This window comes from Mastigoproctus giganteus, chromosome 4, assembly GCF_048544385.1.
Source record: "Mastigoproctus giganteus isolate SK-2022 chromosome 4, ASM4854438v1, whole genome shotgun sequence".
In the NCBI taxonomy this organism is placed as follows: domain Eukaryota; kingdom Metazoa; phylum Arthropoda; class Arachnida; order Uropygi; family Thelyphonidae; genus Mastigoproctus; species Mastigoproctus giganteus.
Window position 1 is genome coordinate 39,931,729 of NC_143578.1, and position 23,845 is coordinate 39,955,573.

General features: G+C 36.5%; 1 protein-coding gene across 2 annotated transcripts in view; it reads right to left on the minus strand.

The window, feature by feature from the left end:
- Positions 1–23,845, minus strand: part of Ccz1 (vacuolar fusion protein CCZ1) — an 80,388-nt gene that overhangs the window by 14,284 nt on the left and 42,259 nt on the right. The window contains exons 5-9 of one of the 2 annotated variants that reach the window (XM_090371492.1): positions 20,543–20,632; positions 19,475–19,605; positions 19,289–19,333; positions 10,682–10,816; positions 2,219–2,358 (exon numbers count right to left, since the gene is read on the minus strand). In XM_090371492.1, coding sequence (XP_090227618.1) covers positions 2,219–2,358; positions 10,682–10,816; positions 19,289–19,333; positions 19,475–19,605; positions 20,543–20,632 — 541 coding nt within the window. Of the gene's footprint in view, positions 1–2,218; positions 2,359–10,681; positions 10,826–19,288; positions 19,334–19,474; positions 19,606–20,542; positions 20,633–23,845 lie in introns of both variants that reach the window. The other variant, XM_090371491.1, reaches the window with a different exon arrangement.

Genomic DNA, 23,845 nt, shown 5'->3' on the forward strand with positions numbered 1-23,845 from the left:
TTTCTTTCAACAGATTATGTCTACATGTGTACAGATTATCATGAAACTCCTACAGAGATACAGAGTTGTGCAATGGTATCTTTCTTGTTCTTCGAAGTGAGACACCATTTTACTCATCACTGCATTTACTTTCATGATAAATGGTTTGCTGGTGGGAGTTCATCCATGGAACTCCTATTGAAACAACACTGTAAACAAAGCACAAATTACAAAACAGACTAAAAATATCCAAGTACAAAACCTGAATGCTTGAATGGTGTCACTGAAACAGCACTGCACTTCATAAAATCTACCAGACAGGTTACAACCAAAAAATAGGTAGGTGACATTGGGAAACCAGATGAATTCCAAATGAATTTTGAAATTCTTCAATATCTTGGCAAATTTTCAATAATCTTTTAATCAAATACAAGGATTTCTTAAAGCACTTCTCAAGTTATTCTGAAGTTATACAGGGTGTCAACAAAAAGGTGTAACCAATTTTAAATGTTTCTAACAAATGTAATTTGAAGGATAGAAACACAAAACCTGCGCTAAATGTGAGAAAAACAGTTGAAGTTTTTACTTCAATAATCCGTTCTTTTCTTTTGCACATTGTGACAGTTGTCCTGAAGTTTAAGTAGAGAGGTAACAAATGGATCCCGTGACCAAAGCACAGGTAGCGGAGTGGTTTATTGAAACCCGGTCTGAAACACATGTTCAGCGTAATTTCAGGAGTAAATACGGGATAAAGCCATCAATCCGTAACAGCATGAGAAAGTGGTATCAGCTATTCAAGGAAACAGGTAGCGTCCATCCTAAGAAAAGCCCTGGTCGACCAGCATTGATGCAGGAAAGAGTGGAAGTTGTGAGAGACTCATTCGTTCGTAGTCCTCAAAAATCCGTTAGAACAGCAGCACAGCAACCGGCCATTCCCAAGACTTCAGTGCATAGAGTGTTGCAAAGAAAATTGAAAATGCACCCTTATAAACTGCAGATTCTCCAGCACATAACCCGGGATGACCGCGTGTGAAACGTAAACAATTTGCAGAAGACATGTTGGAGAAAATGGAACAAGATGAACATGTAATGACACGGATTTTTTTCATGGACGAGTGAACATTTCATGTTTCAGGAAAGGTGAATAAGCAAAATGTCAGAATTTGGGGGACTGAAAACCCACACTGCATGCAGGAGTATCAACGAGATAGCCCAAAGGTTAATATGTGGTGTGGCATCATGGTTGATCGTGTTATTGGACCCTTTTTCTTTCAATAAGCGACTGTGAGAGCGGATAATTGCCAGGACATGCTTGAGCTTTATGTGTATCTTCAATTGGATGAACTGCCAAATGGGGTTATTTTCCAACAGGATGGAGTGCCGCCACATTGGGCTTTGAGTGTGAGGAGGTCTCTTGATGACAAGTTTCCTGGCCATTGGATTGGGCTTGATGGTCCCATTGCGTGATAACCACGTTCACCAGATTTATCCCCTTGTGATTTCTTCTTATGGGGATTCATCAAAGACACAGTCTACAAGACCCCTGTTGTAGACATCGCAGACTTAAAGCGCAGGATTACAAATGCAATTACCATGATTAAGTGTGACATCCTTGAAAAAACATGGGATGAACTTTATTACCGATTAGATATTGTTAGTGTGACAAGTGGTGCACATGTTGAATGTCAGTAAAAACTTCAACTGTTTTTCTCACATTTAGCGCAGGTTTTGTGTTTCTATCATTAAAATTACATTTGTTACAAACATTTAAAATTGGTTACACCTTTTTGGGACACCCTCTATATTTCTCAACCTTCTGATTAAATAAAATCAGTGCAAAATTTTGATTTTATTTTATTTTTTTTATGAAAACCCCAAACACGAAAGGTATCAAAACCTACAGTACTTAGTACCGTGCATGGGTTGAAGGAGAAGTATGGGGGGGATGCCGGAAACTTTGCTCTAGAGACTAAACATGGGTTTCACCACTTCAAGCCTCCAATAAGCAAAGTGGTGGTATTTCACCGGTTGATGAAAGTCATCTACCACCTTACCAATGATACTACTTAAAATACTTGGTTAACCACAGCATTTTTAAAATGAATGAGAAATTATATAGTAAATGAAAGCGAAAACCTATTGCACAATCAGGAATGATGCCAAAAGTTGCACTAATAATAACATGACATTTTTAAAATGGCAATGCAAAAATAATAATAACTAATAATAATAAACTTACTTTCAACCAAAAGACATACTGTTGCACTTAATGCTCTGTATGCTAGCAGGTAATATTCGGTTTGACCAGAATTAAGATAAACCTTTGGTAAAGCATTTAGATCAAGCTCATCACTTAAATTTTTGGGCCCCAACATAAACCTGGAAAAAAAAATAATTTTGAATATAAATTTTAGTTGACACACTGATTTTACACACACAGTAAACTCCCATTATAGTGCTTTCAAAGGGACTAGCCCCAAAGAGCACTATAATCTGAAGAGTACTATAAGTGGGTGTGTTATAATGAGAATTTGTGTGTGTGCACATGTTTGTAGTGTACATGCTTATAGTGTATATACACACAGCATGTTTCACAAGGAAAGATCATAATTTCAAAAGTTGATGGCAGAAGATGTTTGTAGTGTACATGCTTATAGTGTATATACACACAGCACGTTTCACAAGGAAAGATCATAATTTCAAAAGTTGATGGCAGTAGTAGTTGAATAAAAATATTCATGCACTGCCTGACCACTTTATTAGGGCAACAATCTATTAAAAAATATGTAAATCTAAGATACCACAGTATGTGACACATGCAGAAAAACATTATAAAGCCACGTGATCTAATAGCACCCAAATCAGTTTCACCTCAATTGGGAAAAGAAGGATGTCACAGACTTCCAAAGAAGTATGGCTATCAGTGTGTATTTAGCAGAATTTAAATATGCACCGATATGTTTAGCACCTGCTAAATGCACACTTCAGGTTTTTAACAAATATAACAATGCCTGAAACATAATTGTAACCGAAAATGTAATGTGCTCAACATCTTGAGTTAATTATGAAGTGTAACCGTTGTAACGGTTAACACTTCATGATGTAACAATTAACCTCTGAATTTGATGTGGGATCATCACAAAGTATCAGGACCTCCACCATGCAAAGAACTCTAAAATGAAAGCACCACAGGAGTAAAAGACCTTCGTAGAAGCCAATGACCTTGAAAACAAATTGAAAAGTACAGCTGAGTTAATACCAAGAACACAAAGGATAGATTCAGGAGGACTGGAGGCAAGTCACATGGTCCAAAGAGTCTCATTTATGACTCTTAGCACTGATACAAGGGTGCACACGTGGAGGCAACCACACAAGGCACTGGAACCATTCTTTTGTGTTCTGACACAGGTTGCTGGAGGTATAACAGTTTGGGACACATTTTTGTGGCATACCCTTGGTTCCCTGATCACAATGGGAGTATAGTGAATATCATTGCAGATCAGATATACCTGGCAATGCTGCATGTTTACCACTACAGAAAAATATACTTACAAGATGAGAATACAACCATCCACCAAGCAAAATGCATGAAACAGTGATTTCAGAAGCGCATGATAGACTTCTCCCCTGGCCAGCTTGATAACCAATTTCACCACTGGAACTGCATTATGATGCTTGCACTACACATAATGCATAATTTATGATATTTATAATAAAAGAATGACGATTCATTCAAAGAGCATAAAGCCAGACTAGGTTGGTATAGCTTTATTTATTATTATTAACCAGACAGTGCAAGAAGACCTACGCTTATACTGAACTGGACAAAAATAAAGTTAATTAAAAATAAAAAGATAAATAAAATAATCTATTTCACTTTCTCCTCATGTAAGTGACTATCCAGCTAACCTCTGAATTTCCACAAACTGTCAATTTCAACTATCCATCAATTAACCTTAACTTCCCACAATTCAGTCTAAACCCCTTCCCCATAACTTGAATTTATAGCCTACTAGTTCTGGAAACAATCTAAAATTCCACCTTCATTCATTTTACTTTCACCTCTCAGAGCCTTATACACCTCAATCAAGTCTCCTCTAATGTACCTAGTTTCCAAGCTGTGCAACTGACATACTCAGTCTTTTCTTATATGGACATCCTTTTGCCTATCACATCAGCTGCACTGTCCATCTCTGGACCCTTGAAAGAAGCACAAGGTATTTTTTTTAGGTGCAGTCTCCATATATAAACACAGTATTCCTTTAGTGGCATTGTGGTCTTACAAATGCCTTATACAGTGAGATTATGACCTCCTCCCCCCCCCCAAATCGCTACAAGCAACTGTAGAGAAATCATTAAAGAACACCATGGGCATTTCTTGCTGCCTATCTACACTGCTTGGGGAACTTTGCATCTAACCACATCATAAGTCCCAAATCCTTTTCTTCTCCAGTTATTTTGGGATTGCTATTCCCCGAGTGTAAGACCTCGACTTGCATTAAAACAGTTCCCACTTTTCTGACATTCCCTGAAGTCTATCTAAGTTGTCCTGAAGAAGCTCTGCTTGCCACTGATCATTAACTACTCTACCAACCTTGACATCACAGCCTCTATCCCTTTGTCGACATAATTTAGGAAAATCAAAAACAGCAGTTGTCCCAGTAGAGATCCATGGGGAACCCCTCTTTTTATTTTAGTCCAAGCTGAAGAATAACCATCAATCACAACCCACTGCCTCCTGCCCTGCAGCAGCCACCCTGCAGTCCACCTAAGAATATTCCCTGTAATTAGCATTGGCATATGATGCAAGAAAGCAAGCTTATGCAGCATCAGCCAAAAAAAAAAAAAAAAAAAAACACTCCAATTTCACCCCTCCGTTTGTTCCAAATACCTGTCCAGCTCAGCCTTAAATTTATTTAGGCTATCAGCTTCCACAACAAAGAATGGAAGTCTGTTCCACCAACCAACTACCCGCTGGCCAAGGGCAAACTTCTGCACATCTATCCTACATCTGCCTTTCCTCAATTTGAATTGATGCCCTCTCAGGTGATTATTCTGAGCAAGAGGAAGAATCCTATCAGCATTGAACATGCTCAAACCATTCAAAGCTTTATACACCTCAATCAGATCACCTTGCAGGTGCTAGCCTCCAGACACTGTAATTTGCAAAACGTAAGCCTATCTTCGTGAGAGCAACCCTTTGTTCCATTCACTAATCTTGTTGCCCTTTTCTGTACTCATTCCAACAGCTCTACATCCTTCTTAAAATGAGGCCTCCAGACCTGGATACAGTACTCAACGTGTGGCCTGACCATTGCCTTATACAAGGGGATAATCACCTCCTTATCCCTGCTAGAAAAATTCATGCATAACATTGACAAGACACTATAAGCTACTCTTGCAGACCGTCTGCACTGCTCAGAAAACTTCATATCTGCCTGCACAATTACCCCCAGGTCCTTTTCGTTCTCTACCACTGTCAAGGTAGTGCCACAGAGTTGATACGTTACTCTGGGGTTACTGTTTCTCATATGTAGTACTTTACATTTGTCAATGTTACACTTCATTTGCCACCTCTCAGCCCATCTGCTCAACTTTTCTAGATCCTGTTGCACCAGCGTACTGTCATTAGTGTCCTTAACAACCCTGCCAACCTTCGTATCATCTGCAAACTTGTACATTAAGCCTGATATACCATCATCAATATTATTTATAAATACAGAAAACAACAATGGACCCAAAACTGAACCATGAAGGACTCCACTAATAACATTAGTCCACGAAGAACAGCAGTGTCCATTGATTACCACTCTGTCTTCTCCCACTCAACCATCCCTTTATCCATAGCAGCAATTTGCCTCTAATGCCACACTGCTCCAATCTGTGCAGCAGTCTGCCATGTGCAACAGTATCAAAAGCCTTTCTAAGATCCAAATATATGAAATCAAAGTTATTCTCTGCATCTAGTTCCTTTATGATCACATCATAGTATCCAATCAAATTGGTCAGGCAAGACTTTCCCTTAACAAAACCATGCTGTGACCAAGCTATAACTGGAGTCTTGTCTAGATGATCATGCAGTGCTTCTTTAACCAGTGCCGCCATTAATTTTCCTGGAATAGAAGTTAAACTAATAGGTTTATAATTACTTGTGATGCCCTTTGATCCTCCTTTGTGAATTTGGGTCACATTTGCACATCTCCAGTCCACAGGTACCTCCCCCGAGTCCAAAGAAGCTTTCGTAATTATGGCTAAGGGTTTGCCTACTTCCTTTACTGCCTCTTTTAATATAACTGGATAGATTCCATCCGCCCCAGGTGCCTTTGTTATGTTTATCTTCAACAATTTCTCCTCCACTTTACTCTCAGTTATTACAAGATTATCTGGCTTACTGCCAGAGGAGTTTAATACAACTCTGGCACTCCCTTCCCTGAATAACTTCTCATGTGTGAATGTCGATGCAAAATATTCATTTAGTTTGTTAGCTACCTGAGCAGGATCATCAACAGTTGAACCATCGATATCAAGTGGACCAATCTGATTCATCCTCTTCCTTCTAGAGTTTACATAAGTAAAAAACTCTTTGCTGTTTTTCTTTGCATCCCTTACCAAAGATTTCTCGCAATCTGCCTTTGCCTGCCTGACCTCCTTTTCACTTGGTTACAGCCCAGCTTATATCTATCATGGGCTTCAGTGTCAGCTGTTAATTTATATGTATCCCATTCATTTTTCTTCTCTGCCACATGTCTAATTAGTTCATCTGACATCCATTTAGGCCTAAATCTTGAACAATATTTCTTAGTTGGTATGAAAAGCCTAGTAGATTTCAAGATTAATTCTTTGAATGCTTCCCTTTTTAAATTTGCTGTTGGTAACATCATCAGTTGGTCCCACCGTATAGAATTTAAATACTGTCTCAGACCCCCGTAGTCACCTTTACGAAAGCGTGTGTGATTTGGTTTTTAGGAGCATTAGCAACTAAGGCCATATTGCTCCGGGATATGCAGGGGTCATTCCCAGACCTTTTCCGCATCCTCCGTATTTGGTGGTGACAGGCTCGAACCCCGGTTTAATCAAGAAGCGTGTGCTACGCACTGCTGCTCCTTCCCACCTGGCTACGGAGGCGCCTCTTTACGAAAGCAAAAACCCTTCCCTTTACCCCTGATGGTAGTTACCTCTTTGAGTAAATCGCACTACAGCACAATGTGATCACTGCCACCCAGTGGTTCCTTTATCTACAGATTTTTAATGCATGAAAATCAGTACTGATAATCAGATCAAGAGTATTACTCCCTCTGCTGATGTAGAAAACAATCATCCAATAAATCCGAAAAAAGCCTTGCTAGTGTGTGAGTGACCAACCCACAAATTCCAGTCAATATCTGAGAAATTAAAATCCCCATTATAAGATTCTCTGATTTACTGGTCCACTCTGTACAGTTTCTTATTATATTCATCAGAGTCACTGGGCCTATAACACACTCCTACTCTCAATTTTGATCTCCCAATGCTTATGTCACACCAAACTGACTCGACACTGCGCTGTCCAGCAATGTCGACTGGCTCCACTTCCTTGGATTTTATGTGTTTCTTAACTAATAGCATAACCCCTCCTCCCTTCCTATCCTGTCTATCCTTCCTGTACATATTGTACTTTCCAAATTCCAGTTCTCCATTCCTTATATTTGTGTGACACCATGTCTCTGATATCCCAACAATATCTGCCTTTGATGTTTTGAGCAATACCTCAAATTCATCAAATTTATTCACCAAACTCCTATCATTGGTGTATACGCAAGTATACATGCACCTGTTCCTATTCTTAGCTTCCCTAACACAGCCCATGTGTTTACTTGTACCGCAATGACTCCCAGCAGTCTCTGAAATACCCAGCATCTTGTTTTCCAGGCTGCTGCTCAGTCCAATAGAAGCAGTGCAAGAATCACTTTCACCTCTGCCAGTGGCTATTGTTAACCTATTAGTCCTAGTATCCCCCCAAGCTAGCAGTTTTCCACCCCACCTAACACTGCCTCGATAGCATCAGAAAATATTCTTGCACCCTTCCTATTTAAGTGTATCCCATCCCTGTAGAAGCAGTCTCTCCTGTTAACAAGTACAAACCAGGCTGAAAAAAAAAATTCTACCACTTGAGCCTTGCACAATCTTTCCAGGGCCGAAGTGATTGACAAGGCTCTCATCATATACTCCCTCCTATCGTGTCTGGGCAGAATTGCAGACACTTTCAAATTCAACCCTAATTCACGGATTTTTTCTTTCAACAGTGACCTGTACTTGTTAAGTAATTCTGCCGGTCTTCTACTCTTAATATCATTAGTGCCAACGTGTACAACAACATCACCTTTTGTGCCCTTAAAAGATGATATCCGCTCTACAATGTCATCAACCTTTGTCCCTGGCAGACATACCCTGGTCCTGTTCCACCTATCCTTTTTACATACCATGTTCCCCGTTTCCCTAACAATAGAGTCACCAACAACTACTAGTTCCTGTGGGACCAGTGCATTCTGCCTTGGGGGTTACCGCTGTGTTGCACGATGATCAAGTGCAAGCTCTGGCGTTGACGTGGGCAGCTGAGAGCTTGATGGGCCCCTCAATTTAGATCCTTCAAGGGCATCCACCCTGTCCTTCAAGCTCTCATATAGGCCCATAACAATGCTGAGTTGTCACCTGATTTCCTCACACTCCTTACATCGCACACAAAGACAATATCATGTCCCATACCTGATTGCTCCACAAACATCAAGCAAGCAGTGCATTTTAAAAGGCTGTGATTCAGAGGACAACTCTTCCCAGTTCTCCCCTGAGCCACAGCACTCTATTTAGCTTGAGCCTTTTGCTTTTCTGCTCTGGTCCGAGTCATGATTTCGATATTAGTCCTTGCATTATCCCCCCAAGCTAGCAGTTTTTCGAATCCACATAACACTGCCTCGATAGCACCAACAACATCAACAAATATTCTTGCACCCTTTCTATTTAAGTTTATCCCATCTCTGTAGAAGTAGTCTCTCCTGTTAACAAATACAGACCAGGCTGAAAAAAATTCTACCCCTTGAGCCTTGCACAATCTTTCCCGGGCCGAATTGATCGACATGGCTATCATCATATACTCCTTCTCTATTGTGTCTGGGCAGAATTGGTGACACTTTCAAATTCAACCTTAATTCACAGCTTTTTTTCAACAGTGACTTGTACTTGTTAAGTAATTCCAATGGTCTCCTACTCTTTAGCATGTACAGTAACCTCTCATGTGGGATTGAATTAAATGCTCTGAGAAAATCAAAGTAAACAATGTTGAAATTATTTCCTGGCACCAGCTCATCGTTGACTGCCAAAATAGCTAAGTATAAATTAGTTAAACATAATTTTCCTTTATAACGCCCCCTAGTATCCCCCCAAGCTGTGTTTCATTCAGAATTCAATATCTATATAAATGATCATGTATTACACTCTTCATTATTGCTCCACGATTTTTTTACCGCTGAAGTCAGACTGACTGGTCAGCAGCTATCCACTTACCAGCGTTAGGTACTGGGAACACACTGACACCTTTCCAACCCAAGGGAATCTCTTCACAGTCCAATGATGATCTCATAATTAACCTTAATGCTTGAATGCACTCTCTTTTCATCCCCTCAAAATTAATGGATATATGCCATTAACAAGACTCCAGAACTAGTCATTCATTAGGCTTGAAAATTTTTCTAATAAATAATCTGAAATTTCAATATTGCAAATATAATACTTTCCAGCTTCACTTGAATAGCTATAGTTTCTTCTCACTATGGAGGGTCTTTCTTCTGTATATATTGATGAAAAGTACTTGTTCAATTCATATGCAACATCACAGGGTTATTTAAGACTAGATATATACAATATAATCTTGGTAATACAATAATTCATTATCTGCTCAATTTATTACACCACATTTTTTCACTTTTTTTTTTCAAGTTCTGACACCCTTCCATTGGTTTACACAGCATGATTTTCCACTCCTTTTAATTAGTCATCCAGTTAATTCATCACAATTGTAAGAATCCCATGGCTGATGACTTACTATATTCCTAAAATACATTTTTTTGTTGTTGTTGCCAGTATGGATTTTGACTCCATTGAGCAACCAAACTATTATATTTAATAGTTTTGTTGTAATTACCAAACTATTAAATAATAAAATAAATAAAGTAATAAAATAAATTTATCAAGAGATAATATGGCCATGTATTTCACTGTTGTGTTGCACATGCAAAATTTTGCTTAATTAATGTAAAGGGAATTGTTAAGTTCAGTGCTTTATACTATAAGTTTTGTTATAACACAGATAGCTCATGACTTAAGTATTATTCCTTTCCCTTTTACATCCACATTATTTTTCATGATGTAACTCTACTTACTTTGGAAATAAATTACTATACAATGAAATAGGTAGTGTTACAAACAGCTTTTTTACATAATCGTAAAGATTGGCCTAAAACTGGTAAAGCCACTGTGATAAGCATATTACACATGGAAGAAATTATAGTGAAAAAGACAAACATTTGTTTTTATACTATAGACTATGAAAGTCTTATGCTTAAAAAGATCCACTATAGTGGAATGTAGCTACAGACAGTGGCAAGTTGTTTGACTGGTGCTTTATTAAATTATGAAGAGAGTTTAAAAATATCATGATTAGTTATCTTACCTGCCAAAATGCATTGTATTACATCTGGAAGGAGAAAAAGCACCACCTCTAAGTTCTAATTCCTGATAGGCAGGAATTACTGCCAAAGTAAGATACCGATACAGAATTTGCATATCTTCTTGTTCCAACCCACTCCTGAAAAGACTCAAAGTAACATTAGAAAATATTACTCTCTTAATCACATATGGCAAAACAATTAAGACAAATGATAAGCCACAAGACTATATATTAGTTTTATTTTTTAAAGTTATATATTTGAAAGTCCTTCACTGTGGTTTGGTGTAAATTTGTAAAACATCTAAGGAAATGTGTAGGTTCTGCAAAAATGAAGACATATCACCCCATCATGTATCAATACACACCACCATTATCTCAAGTAAATTTCACTTGTATTAAAAAACAACACACAGATTCTTAGAGCCCCATATATGGAAGTTATGTCTATTGACTTTCCTACTGATATGAAACATGGGTAAACTAGATTGTCATTCAGCTCTGCCAATATGCTATCCACATTTTGGCAAGTAATCTGGTTGCAAGTAACATGTGAGTTGAACTGTGTATGCCTGCAATATAGGAGCATCTATATTTTTTGTCCTGTGATATAGCCCTCAAGTTTTACATCTATAAAGGCATACCATATTTCACTCAAAAAGTCTTGATGAAGAACCAAATTTATGACAATAACCAGCCAAATTTTTAATAATAAAATTATGTAACTGAATAATCGCCTTTATTGCCAAGTTGAACAATTCAGCTACTGACTGGTGTGGTACAGAAATAGATCTTAATAAAGATTATAAGCAAAAAAGCAATAAATGCTATATTAGCATGATAGGTAAATGAGTTCTGAATCATGCTGTTGTTTCATAGTATACTCAAATACAGCCAACTATACATGTAGAATATTTGTCTATTTTTCCTTCTTTTTTAGCATTAGCATTAGTAGAGGCATACAATGCAAGAAAGCAGCTTATGCAGCATCAGCCAAAAAAAAAAAAAAAAAAAAAATTGTTTTGATTCTTCTGACAAAAAAAAGTGGTATAATATAGAACACTTATCACTGTTTATAGATTAAATAATTGAACTACCACTCATCATACTGCTTGCATTCTAATACCTCCTCAACAAAATGTCAAAAATTTTGAAATCTATTTGTGTTATATATTGCTGATCTCAGGTTTGAGGACACCTTGCCAAAGCATGAACAGATCTGCTTGAACTATATTCATATTCAGCCAACACCTTTGGCCTTATCTGTAGTTGTGTTTCAGAACACTACATTTTGTTTTTAAATGTTATCCATTCAGTCATAAATGCTGTTCCTTGAAAGTGGCTCTTTGTAATGTATGTGTGTGATAACTATGCTGAATTTGAACAATTTCTTTTGTCACACACAGTGAGCACATACTGTACCCTTTCTTGAAAAATCAGCATTTTAGTGCTTGCTCCAAAAAAAAAAAAAAAAAAAAAAAAAATATATACTGTATCATTTACACCATCTATGTAATAATCATCTAAATTTACACCACTCTGCATGGTTTTTGACGTTTGTAAATTAATAGCTGTTTTTAACTCAGATTTTTACGCTGATTTCAGAAATATTACTTGTTTTTTCTAGTGAATACTGTTTTTTACACAAATCATTTAAGTTGATGTCATGAGTTTTATTATTGAATTACTAAGTTAGGAGTAAATGCTGGGAATTTAAAAACTAAATCTTCACATGTTGGCAACACTGCCTTCAGTTATTTGTTTCTTGACCTTGAGAGCTCCATGTAGCAGTGTTTATCAGTGTGAGCTGAGTTTATTTTTGAGGTTATCATGTCAAACTTGTTCTGAAAAGTGAGTAAAATGTCTTCACACAAGCATTTGAACAATTCAAACTTATTTTGTTATATTTGTGGAAGTTATGTAGTCCTCAAGCAAAGACAACATATTATAAAATTTGTAAAAATATGTAGTGTGCTTATTTTGGAGTGAAACTCAGTGAACAAGATAAACAATGGGCTCACATAAAGTTTTCCAAACCTGTGCTAAAGCATTGAGATTGTGGAAAAATTGTAAAAAGAATGGGTACACCATTCGCAATTGCCATGATATGGTGAGAGCCTACAAAGCACTGTGATGGCTATTACTTTTGTTTAGTTAATGTAGAGGGACCCCATGCAAAGAGTAAGAAGGGCATTGTGTATCCTAATATTCTATCTGAGATTTAGAGCAGTCCCATATGGAGATAACCTGCCAATTCCATGCTCTCTGCTTATATTGGAGAATGTAGCAGCAGAGAATACTGAAAGTGAAGCTTATGAAGATGAAACTTAAGTCTACATGCCTGGAAGACTGAGCCCAGCCCTAACTTGTTTTCACAGCATGAACTCAATGATCTGGTAAGAGATTTAAAATTACCAAAGGAATCTGCAGAACTCCCTGGTTCTAGACTTAAGTCAAAAAATCTAGCACAAGATGTTTTTCTCATGGTACAGACACAGAGAACTAGTCCTCTACTTTTCTGTGGACAATTCTATGGTTTCTTGCAGTAATATAAATGACTTAATGAACTATTTAGAAATCAGTTACAATCCTACACAGTGGAGACTTTTTATTGACTTATCAAAGAACCTCCTCAAAGGTGTGTTGATCCACAATGGAAATAAATGTCAGTCAATTCCAGTAGCTCACTCAATGCATGTGAAAGAAACATATGAGAACTTGAAGAAGTTGTTAACAAATATTAAGTACGAAGAACATGATTGGTTGGCCTGTGCTAACTTTAAAGTGATAGGCACATTACTAGCATTGGTATACTTGCATGTATACCAATGCTAGAAGTATAGTAAATAAATTTGATGAATTTGAAGTGTTGGTCAAGACATCAAAGGCGGATATTGTTGGGATATCAGAGACGTGGTGTCACACAGATATAAGGAATGCCGAACTGGAATTTGGGGAGTACAATGTGTACAGAAAGGATAGACAGGATAGGAAGGGAGGAGGTGTTATGCTGTTAATAAAAAAAAACATAAAATCAAAAGAAGTGCATCCAGTTGATATAGATGAACAGTGCACTGTTGAGTCAGTTTGGTGTGACATAAGCACTGCGAAAGCAAAAATAAGAGTAGGAGTGTGTTATAGGCCTAATGACTTGAATGAGTACAATGAACAATTGTACAGAGAAATAGAGGGGGCTAGTAAATCGGATTGTCTTATAATGGGAGATTTTAACTTCCCAGATATTGACTGGAACTTGTGGGTTGAGCACTCACACACTAGTCAGACTTTTGTGGATTTATTGGATGACTGTTTTCTGCAGCAGCATGTTCGAGAGGCAACCAAAGAAAGTAATACTCTTGATCTGGTTATCAGCAGTTATCATTCATGTATTAGAAATTTGCAGATAAAAGAACCACTAGGTGGCAGTGATCACAGTGTACTGACGTGGGATTTACTTAAAGATTTAATTACCATCAGGGGTAAAGGAAAGGGTTTTTGCTTCCGTAAAGGCGAGTACAGTGGTCTCCGGCAGTTTTTAAATTCTGTACAGTGGGATCAACTGACGATGTTACCAACAATAAATTCTAAGTAGGAAGCATTCAAGGAATTAATCGTGGAACCTACTAAAAGTTTCATACCTATTAAGAAATACTGTTCAAGGTTTAGGCCTAAATGGTTGTCAAATGAACTAATGAGACTCATAACAGAGAAGAAAAATGCATGGGATGCATATAAATTATCAAGCGACTCAGAAGCCTATGGCAGATATACGTTAATCTGTAATCAGATGACAAAGGAGGTTCGACAGGCGAAGGCAGATTATGAGAAATCCTTGGCAAAAGATGCTAAGAAAAACAGCAAGGATTTCTTTACTTATATAAACTCTAAAAGGAAGAGGATGAATCTGATTGGTCCACTTGCCATCGATGGTTCGACTGTTGATGATCCTGCTCAGATAGCAAACAAACTGAATGAGTATTTTGCATCTACAGTCACACGTGAGGAATTATTAAGGTTCGAAAATGGCAGAAGGTTATCAAATTGTAGCAAGATACTTAATGATTTTGTAATAACTGAGAGCAAAGTGAAAGAGAAATTGTTGAAGTTAAACGTAAGAAAAGCACCTGGGGTGGATGGGATCTATCCAGTTATATTAAAGGAGGCGGCAAAGCAACTAAGCAAACCCTTAGCCATAATTATGAGAGCATCCTTGGACTCAGGGGAGGTTCCCACGGACTGGAGATGTGCAAATGTGTCCCCAGTTCACAAAGGGGGATCGAAGGGTGACACGAGTAATTACAGACCAGTTAGTTTAACTTCTGTTCCGGGTAAAATAATGGAGTCGCTGGTTAAAGATGCATTGCAGGATCATCTAGACAAGACTGCAGCAATAATTCAGACACAGCATGGGTTTGTTAAGGGAAAGTCTTGTCTGACAAATTTGATAGGATATTATGATGTGGTTACAAAGGAACTGGATGCAAAAAATAATTTTGATATCATATATTTGGATTTCAGGAAAACTTTTGACACTGTTGCGCATGGAAGACTATTGTACAATTTGGAGCAGAATGGTATTAAGGGTAAGTTGCTACAATGGATAAAAGGATGGTTAAGTGGGAGAAGACAGAGGGTGGTAATCAATGGGTGCTGCTCTTCTTGGACTAATGTTATTAGTGGTGTCCCACAGGGTTCGGTGTTAGGTCCACTGTTGTTTTGTATATTTATCAATGATATTGATGAAGGTATATCAGGCTTAATGTTGAAGTTTGCAGATGATACAAAGGTTGGCAGGGTTGTTAATGACAGTAATGGCAGTGTGCTACTGCAACAGGATCTAGATAATTTGGGCAGATGGGCTAAGAAGTGGCAACTGAAGTTTAACCTTGACAAATGCAAAGTACTGCATATGGGTAGAAGTAACACCAGAGAAACGTACCAACTGTGTGGTACTACACTTAAGGTGGTAGAAAATGAAAAAGACCTGGGAGTAATTGTGCAGGCAGATATGAAGTTTTCTGAGCAATGCAGACAGGCTGCCAGGGCAGGTCATGGGGTTTTGCCAATGATATATAGGAATTTTGCTAGCAGGGAAAAGGAGGTGATTATCCCTCTGTATAAGGCAATGGTCAGGCCACGCCTTGAGTACTGCGTACAGGTCTGGAGGCCTCATTTTAGGAAGGATGTAGATTTACTTGAGCGTGCACAGAGAAGGGCAACAAGATTGGTGAGGGGAATGAAGGGATCCTCTTACCAAGAGAGGCTTAAGTTCTGCAAATTGCAGTGGCTGGAGACTAGGCACCTGCACGGTGATCTGATTGAGGTATATAAGGCCTTGAATGGGTTGAGCACGCTGAATTCTGATGGGATCCTTCCACTTGTTCAGATTACGAACCTAAGGGGGCATAAATTCAAATTAAGAAAAGACAGATGTAGAATAGATGTGCGGAAATTTGCCTTTAGCCAGCGGGTGGTTAATTGCTGGAACAAACTTCCATCTTTCGTTGTGGAAGTTGATAGGTTGAATAAATTTAAGGAGGAACTGGACAGGCATTTGGAGAGAATGGTGTGATTTTTTTTTTTTTTTTGGCTGATGAGCATAAGCTCATACATTTGCTTTCTTGCATCACATGCCACTACTACTACTACTTGGACAGCAATCTGGCTACACAAAAATGCCTTGCTTTTCATGTGAGCGAAACAGTTGGGAAAGTAGTAAATACTGGGATGTCAAGGTCTGGCCAAAGAGGGACAGTTTGTTACCTGGATCAAAGAACATAGTTCATAAACCACTGGTAGACCCCCAAAAACTGTCCTCCTTCCACTCTTGCACATTAAATTGGGTTTGATGAAACAGTCTGTGAAAGCTTTAGTAATAGCCATATAGTGCAAGGAATCCACAGACTTTTGCTTCACTGGCCAAAGGAAAAGAATAGATAAGAAAATGCAAATCATTTGCTTCCCTCCTCATGTAGCAAACTATCCACTGATCTTTGAATTTATTCAAACTGTTAGCCTCAACTACCTGTGAAGGCAATCTGTTCCAGCAATCAACGACTTGCTGGCCAATCTTTAAGTTGTCTGCAAATTTTGACATCAAGCATTCTCCATTCCATCTTCAATGCCATTTATGAAAATCAGAAACAACAGTGGTCCAAGAACCAATCCCCAAGGATTGGTTCTTGGACCACTGAATCACAACCCTCTGCCTTATGCCCTGCAGCCACCCATCAATCGATCCTAGAATTTTTCCAGTAAATCTCAACACATTCCAGCTTATACAATAAGCTCTTGTGAGGGACTGAGTCAAACAACTTACTAAAGTCTAAATAAACTATGTCAAAAATTTTCCCTACATCCAGCTCATGAGTAACTATGTCAAAATAGCTTACTAAGTTAGTTAAACATGATTTTCCCTTAACAAAGCCATGTTGTGTGTCCTTTAGAATGCCATATCTATCTAAATGTTCCTGTACTGCCCTCTTAATCATTGCTTCTTAAATTTTTTCTACAACTGAAGTTAGACTAATTGGTCTGTAGTTAACAACAGCTTCCCTCTTAGAACTGCCTTTATGTATTGGTGGTATGTTGGCAATTCTCCAATCCAAAGGATTCTCTCTCGAGTCCAAAGATGCCCTCATAATTAACTTCAGTGGTTCCATACACTCCCTGGTGACCTCCCACAAAATTATTGGGTATATGCCATCAACTCCAGGAGACTTGCATGCCTTTATGCTCAAAAGTTTTTCTAAATTCATGTGAATTTAGAAATATGAATTTATCATTGCTAAATTCATATGAATCTGCCTCATTTGCACAGCCTCTTCTCAGCATAAGTGGTCTTTCCTTCAGTAAAGACAGATGTAAAGTACTGTTCAATTCATCTGCAACATCAGCTGGGTTGTCTAAGACTTCCCCGCACCCAGTGCACAAGGTTACAATCTGATTTGCATTTTTCTTCCTTGTAATCATCCATTTTGGCAATCCTGCTCCTGCAATATTTTCTTAATAGTATGTATGCATTCACAGCTTATGTGATTTTCGCTTTAAAAGTATTCCATAATTCAAGTGTATTTGCCCTCACTCTGCAATCTGTCCAATTAATAGATGCCATATAGCATCTTAAACTGTCAAAGTTCCCTCTTCTGAAATTAAAACCCATGCCTTTACCTTTAACTGCTGCAACATCTTTCAACTGACGACTGTGTGATCACTACCTGCCAATGGTTCTTGTATTTTAAGCCCTGTGATGTTATCTAATTCATGAGTGATGATGAGGTCAAAAATATTCTCATTCCTAGTATTATCTCTGACATGCTGGTACAAATAATAATTATCTAGTTTGTCAAATTTTTTTCCCAAGGTGAGTTTCCCCTCCCACTTATTCTAATTAATCTGGAACAGATTGAAATCACCCATACGACATCTGCACTTGTTTGGCCATTCCATCTGCATGTAGATTACTCCCACTATACCTTTGCTTCCAACTAACTCACACCACACAGTTTCTACTGGTAGACATTAACTTCAGCCTCGGCAAATGTCCTCTTCACGCTCAGGCTGCTATTGATAAAAAGCATCAACACCACCCCTAAGAAAGGTCCCTGCTTTTATTATCTTTGCACTAAATTCCCTTCAATCATCCAAGAGAAGCTAAAACAAGGCATTTTTGTTGGACCTCAAATTTGCAAAGTGATGAGGGACCAAGATTTTGAGAGAACTGTGAATGAAAGAAAAAAACAGGCAGAGATTAGCTTGAGAATGTATCTCTTAGGGAACACCAAGGATCCAGACTACAAGAATATAGTTGAAAATATGTTGCCAAACTTCAAGAAGCTGGGCTGCAACATCAGCATCAAGGTACATTTTTTACACTCCCATAATGACTACTTCTCAGAAAATCTAGGAAGTGTTAGTGAAGAACAGGGTGATGAGAGGTTTCATTAAAGACATGGAGATGAGGTGCCAGAGGAGGTGATATGTCAACACGATGGCTGACTATTGCTGGATACTGAAGGACTATAAAGTAGAAGGATCTGCACGAAAATCAAGGAAATGAAAATTTGACCCATCATAGATCAGTTTTTAAAATTAGGTGAGTGATTAGTGGACTTTTTACCACACTGCCCTTTTTAATAGTGCTTTCAACATGTATTTAAATATAAAATTCTGGCAAAAGTAGAATTTTATCATAATTCAGTATTCAAATTCTGCCAAAATAAATAAAATTTAGTGAAAAATCAAATTTTATTTTGTGATTTTTGAAATAACCTGATGTTATGGAAACAGACAGAAGTAATTTTTGAAATCAGCATCAGAAAATTATTCAGAAACACGCTTTTCTGAGAAAACATCAGTGATTTTTTTAAAAATGCAGAGTAGTGTTATTTACTTCTTTTGTGGAACATAAAAAAATTTATATTATTTTATTTGGCTATCTTTAGCACAAATGATGCCTATATAGAAATATATTATAACCTGGTGTAAACATAAATATATCTCACTGGCATTGTCTTATTTTTTAGTAGTTTTTAAATTTTTTTTATTCTTTTATAGATAATCTGTATAACAGGAAATGATTTAATAAAATATAGCACAAAATATAACACTTACCATGCCAACTGGTCATTAAACAAGAACACTGAATGTTTGATCTGGCTGAAAAACAAATATAGAATATTTATATATATTTTTTGTTTTAAATTAAAATTTATAAATATTTAACTTGAAATTTATGCTAAACTATTTTATTTTCAAAACTACTGAAACTATTTCTATTCGGTTTTCTAAGTAACTTACCTCAATGTAGCCTCTAAAAGATTGATGAAACACTGTATCTTCAAAAAAGCACCACGTTCCAAAGGTAAAAATTTAATACCTTGAAATACATCCAGTAGGTCAGCTTGATTTAGTTTCAATGATGGCAAATGCTAAAATATTTGATAACTTTTAAGCATAACTCTAAAAATATTATAGATAGTAAAAAGAAAAGTAATGAATTCAATGAAACAGACCTTGCAGGGATAAAAAAAAATATATATATATATTTTTTTAAATTAACATGATTTGTAAAATATCCCAAAATTTTTACAGCAAGAAACTTTCAATATGTTAAAAAAAGTATTAAGCCATTAAATCTGAATTAAAGAGTTCAACAGTATAAACATGTATTTGTAGTGCAACTAAACTTTGGAAAGGCTAACTTGATAGAATACAACAGCTACTTATAAATTAGTCAAAGTTTAAAGAACAATCATCTCATGTACATTATATGTCTAATCCAGATGGGTTTTGAGGAAACTTTTCTCAGAATTATTTTTATGATTTATGGGAAGGAGGAGAAAACACACATACACTTTCAGAACTCATATAAAGCAATGGGCTACTTTTATAGCCACATTGGTCTTCACAAATATTAAAAACAATTCTCTCAGCAATTCTATTCACTCAAGATGTGAAAAATGAAAAGATGTTTTTTTTTTTTTTTTTTTTTGATTTGGTAGTCGTTGGCACATCGGCTTCTGTGGCCATATTGCACCTCCCAAGGTTTTTGCAGTACTTTGATCCAAGCCCGAGGCGGGAATCGAACCCGCGACCTTTGGGTTGCCGGGTAGGTACTTTACCCACTCGGCTAGCCCGGTCGGCTATGAAAAGATGTCTTGAATTTCAAATTATTAATTGTGAAAGTACCAGAAAAATGGTACATAAACGTACCATTTTTCTGGTACAGTCACAATTAGTAATAGGATCTTATTAGCCCACAATTCCATATACAAACCATTTCACTTTGTTCACAAAAAAAAAAAAAAACATCTAAGCTCTCATTAAGTAAAATGATGCATTAATTTTCAGAATTGAAATACTTACTGCTCTGAAGAACTGTTCTAATAACTGCTTCAAAACTTTAACATCTCCTCCTGATCTCCTGAGAACATTTGTGAAAGTTCCTTTAAGTAACTAAAGAAATTATGTTAATTAATTTTTTCTTACTTAGTATGTATTAAAAAAATCTGACCATTCAAAAATGTAATTATTGTAATCAAAGAAACAGAAAAACAAGAATAAGTAAACTTATATAAGTCATCGCACACATTAATAGGAATCATTAACCTATTCACAAGTGTGTGTGTGTGTGTGTGTTCAGGTAAGAGACCAAAAGAGTATGAAGTCATTGTCTTGAATCTTAATTCCTTAAGATCAAGACAATGTAAGTTACATAAGCTGAAACTGAAGAAATTCTCTAGAACTCAGATCCAGAAATTGATGAAACTGACTCAAATAATACATATATAAACATAAGAGGATATTATTGCAAAGAAAAAATAAATAATACCAAGTTTTTATATTGTTATTATTTTCTTTATGAAATAATCCAGCTCTAATGTTGAGATATATAGTCAAAATAGGGGGAAAAAATATTTAAAAGCACTGATGTACATAGCTTTGAACTTTTAGAAACTTATTTTGGCAACTCTACCAGTTCTGCCTTGATGCAAAGCAATGAAGTTGACAGTCAATCATTACAAAAGGTTTTTTTTTTTTTTTTACAAGAGCCTATATGCATGTGACACAAGACAGGTGAAATAACCATATCATTTTGAGATATTACTCTTCATCAATAAAATAAATTTTTGATGGTTAAACAGAAGATAATAGTTATAAAGTTGTAGAAAGTTTGTAACATATAATGTTTTATGTGAGAAACATCACACCTGCTACTTACTACTGAATCAACATTAGTGACTGCATTACCATCATTTAGGAAGTGACATCATTTGTCATTTCTGTCTGACATTTTCGTTACCAATTGGTTTTGCTTCAGTCTGAAAATGTAGTAGGTGTGCCAAAGATGTTTTCACATCAAAAATCACTACTGCGAATGACAATAAGAATGGTTACACGTAGAACGCAGATGACATGCTTACTTGCAACCAGCAGCCACAAGTAGACTAAATGAACCATGCGAGTTAATGGGAGTACGTACAATAACAGTGTGGGCACTGGCTGTCGCTTCTTGTGTTAATCCCCCACCAGCTTACCTCAACAAATTAAGCTTGCTGATTCTCAGCAGAAGTACTGATGTCACTCAACTGGGTAAATAAAGTCTGGCCTTTATGCAATTTCTAGAACTGCTGTTGCTGTAGAAAGCAAGAATTCATGGTGATGTAAAGAAAACTTGTAATACAGAAGTTTTAAGCATGGATACTGAAATTTTGATTTCAAAAATGTATGGATTTATGTAAACTGCAATATGTGACCAAAAGTGCCAAACTAAATTCAAACAGGAATACCATGGTTCTTTTTTTCTGATATTTATCTATAAAATGCTAATAAATAAGTAGAATTATTAGTTAGTCCGTGATTTTATTAATCAAATTTAAAACAACATTTCTTGATTCATTCTGATATATTTAAAAATTGCCCTTTATAACCTTCCAATTCATTACATAAATTATTATATTCAAAATTTTGTCTACTATAATGTACAGGGATGAGGTATAGCCATTAGTTCCTTACTGTTTTCAAATCTTGAAAAAAAAAAAAAAAAAAGAGCAAAAATTAATCAGTATGACAATGAAGAAATAAAGTTTGGAATATGTAAAATTAACTTTTCATTACTTCAGTTTTTAGATTTATACAGTCTGTCCTCGTATAGCACGATAGTTGCGTTCCTAGAAACCCTCGTGCAATGCAAAATCGCGCAATATAAACAACAGGCCCTATGGGAAAAGTAGGGTTAGGTGCTGACCACCCAAGATTGAACACACATTTGGAACCAAAACATTACCAAACACAATAAATAATCGGGTAATTTTAATCGTTATAAAATACGTAAGTATTTTATAACGATTAAAATACGTAATAAAAATAATATATTATAATAAAGTATTTTTTAATACTAAAAAAGTATTTTTTACAAATAAAATACATATTTTATTCATAAAAAATTTATTATATTAAATAAAATACTTACGTATTTTATAATACGTAAGTCATAATAAAATATTGCTAATGCTTTTGATTCTATCGTAAGCAAACTTGCTTTTTGTTTGATTTTCTATCCAAACAGATGACAGCCGTTCCATCTCTTCCAATTCTTTGTGTCTTAATCTAATGGATTTTAATTACACTTTGAGTTGTTCCCGCTATGAAAGTTGTTTTTATTTTCGCTGCATTCTTTGTAATTCTCGGCGTTGCCTCATTTAGGTCTGTAGCACATGCAATATCACATGGTCTTTAATTTCGCTCAAAGCGTTTCACAATTTCGTATTTTTTCTCTATCGACAGAAGAGGACTGGCCATAAGCCTTACGGGGGAAACCACGGTGGGCCGGAGGCCGGTGTGATTTTGGCCATAAACCGTAGTATGAGGCCACTATAAATTTTCCTGGGTAAGAATTTTTGACCCAGTCCACCTCTGTTTATCGATATTGCTTTTTTTTTTTTTTCTCTCTGAATCTGCAGTGTCTTAGCCAGGACGCTTCCTTTTCACACCTTTTAAGTATTTTACTAATTTTTAGGAAATAAAGCACAATTATAAAACGAGGTGGCACGCTTGATACACATAAACAAAGCTGCGCGCGTGTAGCAACTGAATAAATAACACGTAAAGGCCGAGATACACTATTAATTAACACCTCACATTTTACTAAAGCACATTTCTGGAGGTTACTACCATAAAACAATAAAAACAATTTCCAGTTGCGTTTCTGCTAGTGGAATCTGTTATAAACTGTTAGTAAACTCCATCTAATTGCATTTGCGATTATACCGATAGCTGGAATTGTGTTGGTTTTTACGTTATTATGGTGAAATATGTTTTCCCTTCACTGATATAAAACACATAAATACATTTTCAGAATCTTCTTCATTCCTATCGTGTTGCGTTCAGTTGGGGTGATTCCGCGTTCGACTGCGATTTCTTGTAAACACAAAGGCGAATCGTGTATAAGCGAATTCAGTTCGTGTTATATAAGATAACGTTCCCCTATTTATAAATCGTGTATGATCGAATTCGTGTAATGCAAACACGTGCTATACGAGGACCGACTGTACTCTGTTTCTTATTTAAAAATATCACATAACATTTTATTGATTTTATTTTGTAAATAAATGCCTTTTTTTTTTTTAAAGTTTCGTGCTTTTTTGCTTTCTACAACAAATTGCAGCC